This window comes from Monodelphis domestica, chromosome 4, assembly GCF_027887165.1.
Source record: "Monodelphis domestica isolate mMonDom1 chromosome 4, mMonDom1.pri, whole genome shotgun sequence".
Classification (NCBI taxonomy): domain Eukaryota; kingdom Metazoa; phylum Chordata; class Mammalia; order Didelphimorphia; family Didelphidae; genus Monodelphis; species Monodelphis domestica.
This window is the reverse complement of record NC_077230.1, coordinates 232147111-232161734: the sequence shown is the minus strand read 5'-3', so window position 1 is coordinate 232161734 and position 14624 is coordinate 232147111. Positions and strand designations below refer to the sequence as shown.

At 38.7% G+C, this 14624-nt stretch overlaps 1 protein-coding gene across 1 annotated transcript; it reads left to right on the top strand.

Moving 5' to 3' along the window:
* The first annotated feature begins 4255 nt into the window (after positions 1–4255).
* Positions 4256–13597, top strand: LOC100031478 (T-cell surface glycoprotein CD3 epsilon chain). The gene is made up of 7 exons (XM_001380690.4): positions 4256–4532; positions 7130–7159; positions 8568–8582; positions 9898–10116; positions 11389–11553; positions 12278–12324; positions 12869–13597. The coding sequence occupies exons 1-7, from the start codon at positions 4484–4486 to the stop codon at positions 12923–12925; spliced, it is 582 nt and encodes a 193-aa protein (XP_001380727.3). The 5' UTR covers positions 4256–4483; the 3' UTR covers positions 12926–13597.
* The last annotated feature ends 1027 nt before the right edge of the window (positions 13598–14624 follow it).

The window sequence follows — 14624 nt, the reverse complement described above, 5'->3', positions numbered from 1 at the left end:
GTGAGAGCTCTGGCTTTCTTTAGTCTTCTTCAGAACTCCTGGAGCTTGTCTTCTTGGAAACTCTTCAAGCATTGAGTCTGCTGGGATCATGTCTGGCTTCCAAATTTGAGAGGGAAGATGGAAGAGGTCAATCCCACTTCAGGTTGCTGAAGGAAAATGCAGAAAAAGAGAGGAACCAAAAGTCTCTTTCAAGTCCTTATTCCTAGCTTTCTACAGTAAAAATTTTGAAGAGTTTCCCTCTGTGTGAGATCTAGGATTCTGCTAGTTAAGCTGAATTATCCTGCTAGAGCGCCTTCATTCTATATTGTCTGATATATATTCACTAATGTATATCTTCTTTGATTTCCTGTTTTACTCTGATTTAGATAAATGCTTTTTTACTATTCACCATGTATGTTCATTGTAGTACTGATATTTGGTGGGAAAGAAGTTAAGCCTTGGATATAGTTTAGGCTCTTCCTCTTTCCCTCCAGCCATCAGAAGCTAAATTGAATCTGATCCTATCTCCTGGACGAACAGTACTTGAGGGAGCAGATCGATATAATCCTAGCCTATAAATACATTTTCTCTCTGGGCCCCAACATCCTGCTTCCATTCCTGGAAGGAATGAAACTCTCCCTTGGAGAAGGATGGGAGGGGAAGAGCCTAGGGATGCCTCTTCTGCCTCTTTTCCAGCCACACAACAATGGGCCCTGCTAAATGTTGGGGACAGCCCTTGCCACATGTGGGGCCTTTCTACACATGGGCCTCTCTTTACAATGACTGAAAAAAAGACTCCATATACACCAAAATATAGCCACACTTTTATGTGTTGCTATAAGGAGCTGGATACAAAGTAGAAGCCTGTCAATTACAGAATGGCTGAATAAATTGTAGTACAGGAATGTAATGGAATATAATCGTACTCTAGGAAGTGATGAAATTACAAATGCAGATGTAATCCATGCTCCTTCATGGGATGTAAAAATATATAGAAATGACTCACAGAGGACCCTGATGTAATCTGAGGTCTGGTGCACCTTTGTGGCCACTAGAGCCAAAGGCCATATTGTGCACCACCAACACAGTATCCTGGGAAAGGGACAGGCAGTGTTACTGGGCTGGGTGCTCTTTTCCTCCAGTCTCCTAGGGGGGCAGGGGGCTTGGATTGTATTTATCTTTTCCCCTCATATATTGATAATTGAGGGATGACAGGTTCAAAACAAAAAGCACTTTCCTGATCACTCTCAAGGGGAGGGTAGCCCTTTGGTTACTGTTCTCACCAAATGAAAATTCCCGGGGTAAATGAGTTCTTGAGATGAGAGTAAGATAAGACCTCAGCTTAAACCAGGAAAGAACAGTCTTACCCAAAGGAGATCCATTTTCAGCAGTGTCTAGATTTCAAGCGAGTCCAAAGACATGATGGGGCCGGTTTCTGAGACAGCAGCCATTCCAAAGTCTGCCTCTTTCTTATCACCTCTTTGGAAGGGCTTCTGTCCACATGTCTCCCAAAGGGTTTGGTCTGCAATGAACTCATTAAGTCCTTTACACAATGCTGAACTCAGCATTCTCCCCATTTGTCAGAAGCTGTGCATGTATATCAGTATGCAAAATCCTCTCAGACATGTGTGGAATCTGGGTGAGTCATTTTTCAATCTGCAGATACCTACTTTGTTTCCAGTTCTTTTATATAAAAAAAAAAAGGTTGCAATAAATATTTTGGCACAAATGGATACTTTCTTTTTATCAATGGCCTCCTTGGAATATAAGCCCACTAATGGAATATCTAAGTCAAAGGGTATAGACATCTTTGTCATTTTATTTGCATATGTCCACACTGCTTTTCAAAATGGTTATGCCATTTCACAGGTCCACCAACAACATACCAGTGTGTTTAATCATCCCACTATCCCACCAACATTGACTATTGCCACGTTTTGGGTTCTTAATTTGCAAAAGCATGAGGTGAAACCTCAAAGTTGTTTAGGTTTCTATTTTTTCTTATTAGTAGTAATTTGGAGCATTTTTTCATGTGGTTGTGCAACTTTGCAGTTCTTCTGAGAATTGTTTGACCACTTATCTGTTGGGAAATGGCTCCTGATTCTCTTCTTTTTTCAAAATGTCGTTTTTTCGAATCAGTCATCACTATCAACACAATAACATCTACTAGTTGTCTAAGTACCCTGGAATAGAGTTCCTCAAAGTCTGTTGATTCATGTAAAGCAACTATATTCTTTCCATGATGTCCTCACCTCTTTTGATTTCAATTTATTTTCACTCATTTTCATCTTATCCTTTCCATCCAAAAATCATTTTCTTTGACAGAGAAAAAAGAAGTAAATAAGTTATTAAGAACTATCTTGTTTCTGTCATATGTTGTGATTGATTCATCCCCTTCAGACAGCATTTCTGTCCCTTCTTTAATCTTCTTGCTTCCAAAATAAGGGATATATTTTATAAACTTAATATTCATCATCAAACTTAATTTATTTCAAGATTCAACATTCATGACTCTATTCCCCCAGAAATATAACATTTTTTGTATTCCTCTTCAGTTATCTTCCCTTATTTTTATCTTTGCTATTAGTTTTATTTTAATTGGCAGATTATTTTACACAAAACATATCTTCTCAACAGATTCCTAAAAAAGATTCATCTCCAACAAAATGTATCTCTCCCCATAGTTAAAAGCAAAAATGTCTAATAACAAAGTGTGTTCATTCAAGCTGATAGAACATAGCATTTAAAACTTGTCTGTGGCTTACCTAACACCTAAATTGGTCAGTGAATATTCTCTATATCTATATTTATCTTTTTAGAAACATTATTTTTGTTCCTCATGAATATTGTTTGTGACCTTTGAATTTAAATGAAATCATAGATCTCTTATTGTTAGTCAGAGAGAACCAGTGACATCAAAGGATAATGACTTTTTTTTCAACCTTACTTTTTGTCTTAGAATTAATTGTATTGTGTATTGGTTCCAAAGCAGAAGAGTGGTAAGGTCTAGGCAATGGGGGTGAAGTGACTTGCCCAGGGTCACACAGCTAGGCAGTATCTTGTTTAACCCTTTCTTCCAACCCTACAATAACAATCTGAAGCCAGATTTGAACCTAGGACCTCCTCTTAATCCACTGAGCTACCCAACTGCTTCCCAAAGGATAATGTCTTGACTTGCTCATGAATTGAGTCTATATATATATATATATATATTTTTTTTTTAAATAAACCCGTACCTTCCATCTTGGAGTCAATACTGTGTATTGGCTCCAAGGCAGAAGAGTGGTAAGGGCTAGGCAATGGGGGTCAAGTGACTTGCCCAGGGTCACACAGCTAGGAAAGGTCTGAGGGCAGATTTGAACCCCGTCTCTAGGCCTGGCTCTCAATCCACTGAGCTACCCAGCTGCCCCCATGAATTGAGTTTAAATGAGGTAGGGGTGCACAAAGTCATCAGCCTTGTTTTCTTCTTCCAGAGTCATCAAAATCCAGTGGTAAGACAAAAGTCAGGATGACTGGCAATGGCCTGGGAGGCAGTGGGTGACCTTGGCATCTTTGATGTTTGACCAAGCTCTAAGCACTCCACAGCTCCTGCTTCAGCCGCCTTCATGGCCACTGGAACAAGTTGTTCTCATCTGCCCCCTCTGCCAGGGGAAGTCTTCATGTGCTTTGGGTAGTCACCCCCTTAACTCACTGATGGGGTTGAGGCCCGCCAGCCTAGTTTAGCCTGTTTGCTGAGACAGTTTTCCCAGTGTGGCCACTGCACACGCTACAGCTTCTTGGAGCCACGGGTGAGAGCTGGGTGACAGGTGAACACCAAAAGTGGATAAGCAACTCTGCAAAGGACTCAGCAAGCCCCAACCCAGATGTCCTATCCTAGTCCACCCTGAATACCCCATACATCCCAAGTGGCTTTACTAAACGTTTTCCCTCTATAGACCCTGAAAGTAAATACTACATTTCTGGGCAACAAAAAGAGGGAAAGAAGGGGGGAAATGTATTCCTAAATATTTCATACTTTCGTTTTCAATGAAGACTTTTTCATTCCGACAAAAGGATCTCATCCCTCCCCCAACCCCTCCATATACCCCCTCAGATGGGTAAATAGTGAGAATCCCAAGTGATACTTTCTAGGGGTAGCACCAAGCTTCTCTGGAGTTTCCATGTTCTCTTACTTAGAGAACTCTGTAAGGCCCGTCTTCCCGCACTCGCCCCAGGTGGTTGCCCCCTGCCTTCACTATACCCAAACGACAGTCATACAGCCTCAGCAGCCCATACACATTTCCTGTGTGGGACTCAGGAACCCGCCTTCCCCTCCTAGCCTGGGGTGCCTGTTTCTGGCCTCTTCAAACCCCACCTCCCTTCTACTGAGCAGAATTGGACAAAGATGTTCCTTGGATGCCTCGCCTTCCAGCAGGAGTTTTGAACAACTCCCAAGATTACTTTTTCAGAAGAAAATAACCCCACCCAGACCTGACTGCTGGGCCAAGGATCCGGACACAGAAGGATGCAGTTGGGATCTCTCTGGACCGTGCTGGGATTCTTTCTTCTCTCAGGTGGGTAGGAAGTATGAAGGAAGGCTGGGGGAGGCACACGGGCATGCCCGGCAGTACCTATGGGTACCAACTGCCCTACCTCACTCGCAAGAAGTGAAGAATGGCCGGTGTTGGAGAGAAAATGAGAGAGTAAAAAATTAAATCTTGGGGCTCCAACATGTAAAAAAGTAGGAAACTATGTTCCAGGTGCCACCAGGAAAGGGTTTACCCAGGGAGAAAAAGAGGCAGGGGTTGGAATGACCCTATCCAGAAAGCAAAAGGGACTGGTTGCCCTTAAGAAAAGATTTCTTCACACTCAGCAAACTCTTTGGGAGGCCTAATAAGCAAATACAAAAAGATTTACTTGGCTAAAGTTAGACTCTATCCTCAAAAGTCCATCGAGTTTTGATCCAGTGTTATACTGGAGGAGTCAGATGTTGGGGTAGGACTCTGACCCCAAAAGCTAGAATATATTTGACGTTCATGAGGTGAAGTCTGAGGCAAAATGGCTGATGGACTTTCAATTAGGAGGCTTAGATAAAGAGGTTTCTCTCTCAGAGCCTCAGCCAATACCCTTTCTTTTCTCATCTATGGTCAGAAGTTACGAGGAGGTACGGTGAGATTCCTCCAAGGGAACTACATTTTCCCAGAAGTTAATGGGGCAGATCCTCTTTCTACATGTTTCCAGGGGAGGATAGAGCCCTGATGACCTGAACCCCCCAGCACACACTGACAAGCCTGCTTTTAGAGAGGGCTTCTGACCCTTTTAAAGTCTAGAGTCCAAGGAGATATGCAGACCTAAACACATAAAGTCTTTAGGAAGTAAAGGCTAGAGTGAAGAGCAATGCAATTATTCCAAGTCATTTCTGAGTGTGGTGAATGATCCTTGGAGGCCCAGTGGAAACCTAAAAGTAATATTTCCTCATCATTTCTCTAATTCACTGAGCACTGCCCGATACAGAGAACTAAATGATAAGTTTATTCTAGTTAACTTCTAGCTCATATTTCAATTTAATTCAATCCAGTAACAATATGTTAAGCACTTAAGTTCCAGATACTGGGAATACAAAAGCCAAATACGATACAGGGATGTCTTCAGGGAATTTACATTCTACATACACAGGAAAATAAATTTAAAATAAGAACTATGTGTTATCAATAAGTGGGAAACAAAAACAACAGGTAGAATCAAAGCAATCTTCCATGAAATTATCTTGTATTCACTGTGTATACATACCAGGTCCTCTAATAGACTGTAGAGCTGTGAGGGCAGGACCTGTTTCATCCTCTTGCACAAAGCAGACACTTAAAATGCTTATTGATTGATTGGAGGGTAGAGGCTGGATAAGCATCATGATCTCCATTTTACAGATGAAATAAAGGAGGCTCAGAAATGTGAAACAAGTTTCTCACAATCACACAGCTAGTAAGCATCATTAAAATGCATTTCAGCCTTTGCCTCAGAGAGAAAACAAGTGGAAGAAATGAGCCAGCAGTGAAGCAATAGCTTGAGTTAAAGCATGAATTATAATGTTTTTGCCCAAACATGAATCAAAAGTAAGAGCCATCAAACACTGCTTTCTTTTTTGTAAAGATTTTTTATTTTACTGATTATATGTAGTAATTTTCCAAGTTTTCTGAAGTTATAGGATTCAGATTGTCTCCTTCCTTTCCTTCCCTCCCATCCCTGAGCTGGTAAGCAATTTGACCTGGGTCATACAATATCATACAAAACATATTTCCACATTGTTCATTTTTGTAAGTGAATAACCATATGAAATCACAACCAAAAATAAAAAACTAAATAAACTGAGGTGAAAAAAATCACATGCTTTGGTCTGCATTACAACTCCAGCAGTTCTTTCTTTGGAGGTGGATAGCTTTCTTAGTCCCAAGTCCCTCAAAATTGTGCTGTATCATTGTATTGCTGAGAGTAGCTAAGTCTTTCACAGTTGATCATCCCACAATATTGCTGTTACTGTGCACAATGTTCTCCTGTTTCTGCTTATTTCATTCTGCATCAATTCTTGTAGGTCTTTCCAGCTCTCTCTGAAATCATCCTGTTTATCATTCCTTTTAGCACAATCGTATTCCATCACCATCATATACCAAAATTTGTTCAGCCATTTCCCAATTGAGGGACATTTCCTCAATTTCCAATTCTTTGGTCAAATATTGCTTTCAAAAAGGATTTGGTTTTCCCTCAGGCAGAGAATAATTTTCAAAATGGAGACTCAGGTTTTAGAATCTACTTGCTGTTTTTCTAGCACCCAAAGACACTTTTGGTTTGTTATATATATATATATATATATATATATATACATATATATACATATATATATGTATATATATATATATTTTTTTTTTAAGCTTAACATAAAACATTTCCTAGCCCATTTTTGTAGTGACAAAAGGCCCCTAAGCACCAGGGGCCTTTGCAGCAATATCTTATTGCCTACTGGGTAAGAATATCCATTTTCCATTTGTGAGGAGGTGAAGGATTTGACTTCAGAGATTCTTAAATGGGTGTGACTAGAAGATAACTCTCCTTTTTCCTATTAGAATTCCAACCACTTACAATGTTTGCTTAATTTTTTTCTCTCCATCTTCTTTTCCAGCTTGTGTCTGGGGGGAAGACTTAGAAGAAGGTAAGGCAGTTTTTCCTTCACCTGTTATGGTGGCACAACATTTCTCATACCCCCATAGGACTAAGCATCCCAAAGAGCTAAATCACCATTGATGCTCCACTGTAGACTCACCTTACCTTTACCTACAAACTAAGATAGATTTCTTTTTTTAAATTTTATTTCATTATATGATTTATAATATTTTTCCATGGTTACAAGATTCATGTTCTTTCCCTCCCCTTCCTTTAACTCCCTCCCATAGCTGGCGTGTATTGCCAATGGGTTTAACATGTGGCATTGATCAAGACCTATTTCCATATTATTAATATTTGTACTAGGGTGACTAAGAAACATTTCTGATTCAGAAAATTAAAACACAAGAGAATGTAGGAGTCCTAACTATTCTAAAGGAAAGAATTGAGGCTCTTAAATGGAATTGAAAGTTTCTATGTTTACATGAATGTTTTTATGTGGTACATTTGGATATATCATATATTATATGTGTGTAAATATGTCTATGATCATGTCTGGTTTCTCCCATCTGTGTGCATGTGTGTCTGTACATGCATGTATGCTGTATTATCTAAGGTCTCCATTGAATGTTTTTGGACGTGTATGATCCTTGGAAGTAAGGATTGTTTCATTCTTTGTTTTTGTATGTTCAATGTCTAACAGAGTGTCTGGCACAGAATTAGGTATCTAATTGTATTATGTTGGTTAAATTTCCAATGGGTGACTACAAAAAGAATGATGTACAACATAAGAGACTATGAACTTGATCTCCACTGTGAGGAATTGAGTTAACTGAATAGTAGAACTTCCTGAGAGCAAGGATTTTAGCTTTGAGGCCCAAAGAGACCTTGAAGATCATCTAATGTGGGAAAATTTCTTTTTCTTTCAATATAATTAGTTTCCCTTTCAATCTTATGTATTTAATGCATTTAAAAATATAATTTTAAGGAGTTCATAGGCTTTGTCAGATTGCCAAAGGGGTCCATGACACATAAAGATTAAATATCCCTGATGTAATCCAATCTCAAACCCTCCCCCTCCACCATAGCTGCCACCATTTTATAGATAAGAAAAATGAAGCCCAAGATGTACTTAGAGTTGAGAGCACTTTCTGATCCCCTAGGAGAATATCAATGAGTTAAACCCAAAGAGAGGTGTTTAGGAAAGATTTTGGAATCTTTTATCTTTCAGAACAGATTTTTTTTTTGTCTGAAATGGCTTATATATGATCTTACATAAAGGCAGAGGGACAGACTAGAAGATTTATGAGGTATTTGCATGTGAATGCTTTGAGTGTTTCTACATGACTAAGAATATACATGTATTCAGATATTATCTAATTTAAACTTAAAACCCTAAAAAAAAGTTCTACATGCAACAAAGTTCTCTGACTCTTTTTTTTTCTTTTTCTTTTCAGATCCTCAGAAATACAGTGAGTTGATTATGATCTGCGGAAACTAATTTTCCTCTATTCTCTCAGAGGAAAGTTAAAATGTCTTTGTAGTTGTCAAATAGAAATGTCCTGGGAGACTTTAGCAGTAAAAATATGCAACGGCATTCAATTATTATTACTACAAATAATGTCTGATATTTATATAACCCTTTTAGTACTTATTACTTCTCATACATTATTTCATTTGAATCTTACAACAATCCTTTGAGGTACCTTGGGTATTATTATCCCTAAACAGATGAAGAAATGGAGTTACCAAAGAAAGACAGGGAGCTGCCTACATCTGCTCAAGATAGGCTCAAATTTCCAACTTGAGTCTGTAGAAGACTCAGAATTTGAACTCAAGTCTTCATCCAGTTATATTCAATGAAATAAACATCCATTTAACCAACACAACAAGAAGCTCAAGAAAGACCAGGATTCCACAGAGGAAGAGAGTCTTAGAGTTACTAAAAATGATTTACAAACTTTAAAAGACAATATAAATGGAGTCATAATTATCATCATTATTAGCACTGTTTGTCTGAAGTATGACATAGAGGGGCAAAGGAGAGAAGAAACCGTTTAAGGCAGAGAGATGTGAAGAGCCCATCAGTCTTTTATGCCTAATCCCCATTTCTTAGAACTGTAAATAGCACAGGGTGAACAGGGCTTGGCTCTAAGGAGACCCCAAGGAATGTGAGCATGTGCTGAGTGATGTGCTTTCTGTCCTGAAGGGTGACCTCCATTTTCCATGCCTGCACTTCACCTCAAGGACTCTGCCATTCTGGAGTTCATAAACCTCATTATTCTATAACCCTTGCACCTGTTTCCCATGGATCACCTTCCATAGGGGGTAGGGAAGCTCTTTTGGGGGGATAGGTGATTTTTTTTTCTCCCAGTAGAACTCCACCAGCTTTCAGACTTTCCTCTGTAATGATGCCACTCCTTGTCCCCCCATTGAATTTGCCCCAAGTTCCAGGATTTTTAGTTATGGCTATGCCATATCTAATGACTATAAATTGGGAAACTCTAGACCAAGAGACTTATCTTTGCCATATTCTACTCTAATTATCTCTTATCCCTAGTTACATACCACATAACCTTCGGTTTGGGATATACCTAAAATAGGTCGTTGGCACATCTCCCCTTTTCCATCTCATACCCCATACTAAATATTCATTAACATTCCACAGTTTTGCACTGGGGAGGGAAATTTAAGATAAGGACCTCTTTTGTTAGCATTGTGCCTTTGACCTGACCTTGGTCTCCACTTCCAACTTCCCTTTTCTCTCTCCTCTTTTCTGTTTTCCAGAATTTGGAGTCTCCATCTCAGGAACCCAAGTGACACTTACCTGCCCTGAGAAATCAGAAGATCTTATAATATGGAAGAAAAATAATGTACTAATAAATGGTGTGGAAAGTTATCAACTCACTCTAGATGACTCAGAGACTGAATACAGCGGCCACTTCCATTGTAAAAAAAAATCCAGTCCATCAGATGAAGGCTATTTTCTTTACCTGAAAGCAAGAGGTAAAAGAGATTAAAAATCAGGCTCTGGGGAAGAGAATTTCTTAATGGATCTGAACGTTCAAAATCTTAGCTTAAAACCCCAGTCTCTTCTTTCCTCAATTCCATTAAATCCTCTAAATTCAAGAATGTCCTGGAGTCAGCTTAAACTGATTCTTCAGAGCCAATTGTTAAATTATCAGTGTGAGCATTTATATCTCATAAGTTGGCAAACATTACAAATCAAGATTCCTTTTATTTTGTTTATTATCTAGATTTAAGACAATAATGAAGAAAAATGTTAATAACACGGACTAAGTTTAAAAGTATGTTGGATCATTTTTTCCTCATGGAAAGCTAGTCATTAAATATTTATTAGCACTCATCTACCTCCGATTCTTTTGTTTCTACAAAATATCAGTACTTTAGTTACTTCACCTACATAACTTCCAGTGTCCATTATAGCTCTATATCTCTGATACCACCATAATGACCAGGAAACTAGTAAAGAGAAACTATGGTGTAGAGACTGAAGAATTGATCAGAAAGCAGAAAGCCTACGTTGTACTAACAGGGTTTAAATGCCATTTAATAACCAGGTGTCCTAAGGCAAATCAGTTCTCCTTTCTGTGGCTCTCTTTTTCCTGTAAAATAAAGAGATTAGGGGTAGGGAGGGAGGACAGTGGATAGCACAGCAGGCCTGAAGTCCAGAGGATCTGGGTTCAAATTTGGTCTCAGATACTTCATAGCTGTGTGACTCTGGGCAAGTCACTTGACCTCCACTGCCTAGCCCTATTCTGCCTTAGAACCTATATACAATATTGATTCCAAAACAGAAGATAAGAGTTGGTTTTTTTTAAGAATCAATATTAAGACGAAAGGTAAGGAACTTTCTTTAATGAAGAGAATGGATTAGAAAATCCCTAAAGCTCCTTCTAGATTTAATATTCTAGAATTCTGGATTCTGTTTGTGTGGTTTTTTCTCCATGAAATCTTTTTTACATACTCTCCATTTTAGTAAGTATTCCCTTATCACTTGCTTTCTCATACTTACCAGGGAGTACTTATTAATAAAATAAATGGCATACTCAGAGAATGAGAATGAAAATGATTCTACAAGAAGATATTCAGAAGCAGTCCCAAACCTCCCCTATTCATGGCAAAGGGGCCAATATATAGAGATAATCATTCTTTCTTTTCTCCCTTGACCCTTCTCTTTTCCTTTCATTTCCTTCCTTCTTTCCATCCCCTCAAGTGAATCTTCCCCCTGACATATTAGCTCCCTCTTCCCTACAGTGTGTCATGGTTGCTTGGAGATGGGTGTGCTGACTGTGGCTGGGATTATTATTGCTGATGTCTTCATCACTCTGGGAGTACTGATTCTGGTATATCACTGGAGCAAGAAGCAAAAGGCCAAGAGCAAGCCGGTTCGAGGGGGAGGTGCTGGTGGAAAGACTAGAGGTAAGATCCTAAAATCACAGTGGACAGGAAAAAGAGTATTTCAACATAAGGAGGCCTGGTTAGCCTGGAGGGAATCAATCATAAGATCAAAAATGGAATGATTTCTATGGAGTTGGGAACACAGATCCAAAGATAGCAAGGACTAGGCAAAGTATTCTAATGACTCAAGTTGTTGATGTTTCTTTCCACTCCGAAAAAGTGTGTACTATCCTGTAGTTATTCTTTTCTTCCAAAATCTAATTGTTCTCTAAGGCAGTCTGATTTCATTCTAGGCTGAAGCAAAAAGTCTTTGAATAAAGGACTACTCGATAATCAAGAGAATCCCATCTCTGACATTGTTCTGTGACACTAAGCCATGAATTCAACTCAGAACCACAGTTGCCTTATCCACAAAATGGGGGAAATGGCAATTGTAATATTTCACAGGGCTATTGTAAGGGAAATTCTTTATTAACCATAAAATACAAATACATATGGATGTTATTATTACTGCCTTACCCCTTCTCATTCCCAGTGAAAAGAAGTCTAGAGGATAGTGGGCAGAAGAAAATCTAAAAGAAGCAAAGGGACATGAAAAGAATGAAAACAGAAAGGGAAAGAAAGAAGAAAGTCAGGGGGCAGGGAGAATGAATGGTTCAGGTTCCTGTCACTAGTCTGGGAACAATGGAGATACTCAGAAGTTCCTTCTTGGAAATAAATCTCTTATCCTTCCTCTGCATTGTAGGAGTAAACAAAGAGAGGCCTCCACCTGTTCCCAACCCTGACTATGAGGTAATGGGGGGAAAAGTTAAGTCTTTGGGGGGGGGGGAGTCAGGTAATGAAGTGAAGCTGCCCATCTAAGCCTGAGGGTTCTGATTCCCTGTTGCCTGAAGACAGGGTCCAGTGCTAACTGCCCTTGAGTCTAGGGAATACTTTAAAGCCACCATCCAATGAAGAAATGGAAATATTCTCAGAATATGCCCCTTATTTGTTCACATTATCTTTGTTTTCCCCCTTTTCTCAGAACTTAGAATACTTGAGAATTTCTGGCCTCTTCATTCATTGGCAACAAAAATAAGTAAAGAATGGCACGGGTTTAAGAAAAGTGGCAAATAATTAAGCAAACATAATGTTATCATGAACTTTTTTAAACCACTAAAATTATAGACCTATAAATGACATAGAGGCTTGATAGACTTGGGGTAAGGAAGTCTGGGATTCAAGTCAAATAAGAGATGTTAGAGACCCAAGATCTTCCTTTTGGGGAATATGCTTCCCCTTTAGAATATGCCTTTCCCTATTCTCTACTAATATCCTCATTTCTATTCTACCCTAGCCCATCCGTAAAGGTCAACGGGAACTGTATGCTGGCCTGAATCAGAGAGCCATGTGAGGACTCCTGAGGACCCTTTGCTTTCACTGCAGTCCATTTTCTGGGATTCCTATTGGGTGTTCTCTTCCTGCTCCAATCTGGGCATCCCAGAACTACAGCATCCAAAAGGAAATGGTTTTCTTTTCAAAATATTGATTCCAATTCTAGGGACTTTCTCCTCGGCTCCCATAGTCTTATCCTCAACTCGCTTGTTCTTGCCCTCCACTCTAATTTCTGGACCAAAGGATATAACTATTCCCCTAGTGTTGAAATTATATTTTCAAGGTGCAAGTGGTACAAGTCATCATATTTGATCACGGAAATAGAACTAGACATCAACCTTGGAGAATCAACCCAAAGCTTTAGAATCTTTGAACCCTTGCTCATTCTTTTCATAATCCAATGTATATGGTCTGCTCTTTCTTGTTTCCTTTTTCTTGCTTTCTTTTTTCTTTTGCAAAATTGTCCCAGTACTCCTAATTCCAACCCCTTCTTCCTATCTAGTGTGCCACTCTTTTGGTATACTCTGGAGCTTGGCATGTCTAATGTTTTCAAGTATTCTGTCCTTCATATAGAATCTAGTGCCAGAACCTTCCATATACTTCCTCCAGCTCAATCTTGCCTGCCTTCTCTGTGAAATTACAAGTCTTCATGTAGACCGAGATAACCCAATAAAGCACATTTGAGTTGAAAGAGTTGTTCTTATTGGATGAACCCCTTGCTCAAAGAATTCCTTAGCCTTTTGAACATCCTCGCTTCCTTGAGTCTCCAAATGATGATGATAATGATAAATACTGATTTTAAATTAAGAGATTGTGGGTTAAAATCCTACCTGACACTTAACACTTGTAGAACCTTAGTTAAATCACAATTTCTTTAGGGCTTGATTTCCTCCTCTTTAAAATGGAAGAATTAGACTATATGACTTCTAAAGTCATTCAAGCTCTAGCTATATGACCATGTTCCTACAATACTTTAGAGTTTAATATGAGCTTTCCCTACCAAAACTCTGTCAGGAACAAATATTAACATTCCATTTAATAAAAAGAATGCTAAGTTTCTAAAAATCATATTTTGATTTCAGCAAGGCATTTGGCAAGGTCTTTCATCGTATGCTTGTGGAAAAGATAGACAGATATGGGTTGGATGATGGTATCATTAGGTGAAGTTAACTGGATTTAGAATTGATTAAAAAAGACTAGGGTATAATGAAATAAGGATCTGTATGACAGGAGATCTTCAATAACAGACACTTAAGAATCTGCCTTTGGTTCTTTCTTATATCTCCATTTAGTTGGAGACATAGATGTCATGTTTATCAAAATATAAATGTATCAATATTTTGAGAAATAGCTAGTGCGTTGGATGACAAGTTTTAGATCCAAAAAGATTTTGATAGGACAAGAGCATAATAAAATTTAATTTATAGGGTATATATGTAAAATTCAATACTTGGGTTCAAAAAATCAATTGTACACGTCCAGGATGGAGAAAGGCATGATTAAATGCCTCATAACTACTTTCATATAGTTTACATTGAAGAAACTTGGGAGTTCTGGTGTGCTGAATGCTCAATAGTCAACAATGTGACATAGCAGCCCAAAAAAGCTGATGTGATTTTAGACTAATTTAATAGAAGCACAGCATCTGGAAGTAGAAATAGCAGTCCTATTGCACTCAGCCCTGATCGGCCTATAAGTCATGGAATTAGAATTGGAAA

Coding starts and splice junctions, on each gene's coding strand:
- LOC100031478 (XM_001380690.4), top strand. CDS start 4,484: ATGCAGTTGGGATCTCTCTGGACCGTGCTGGGATTCTTTCTTCTCTCA. Junction 10,117..11,388: donor TCTTTACCTGAAAGCAAGAG/GTAAAAGAGATT, acceptor TCTTCCCTACAG/TGTGTCATGGTTGCTTGGAG. Junction 11,554..12,277: donor TGCTGGTGGAAAGACTAGAG/GTAAGATCCTAA, acceptor TCTGCATTGTAG/GAGTAAACAAAGAGAGGCCT.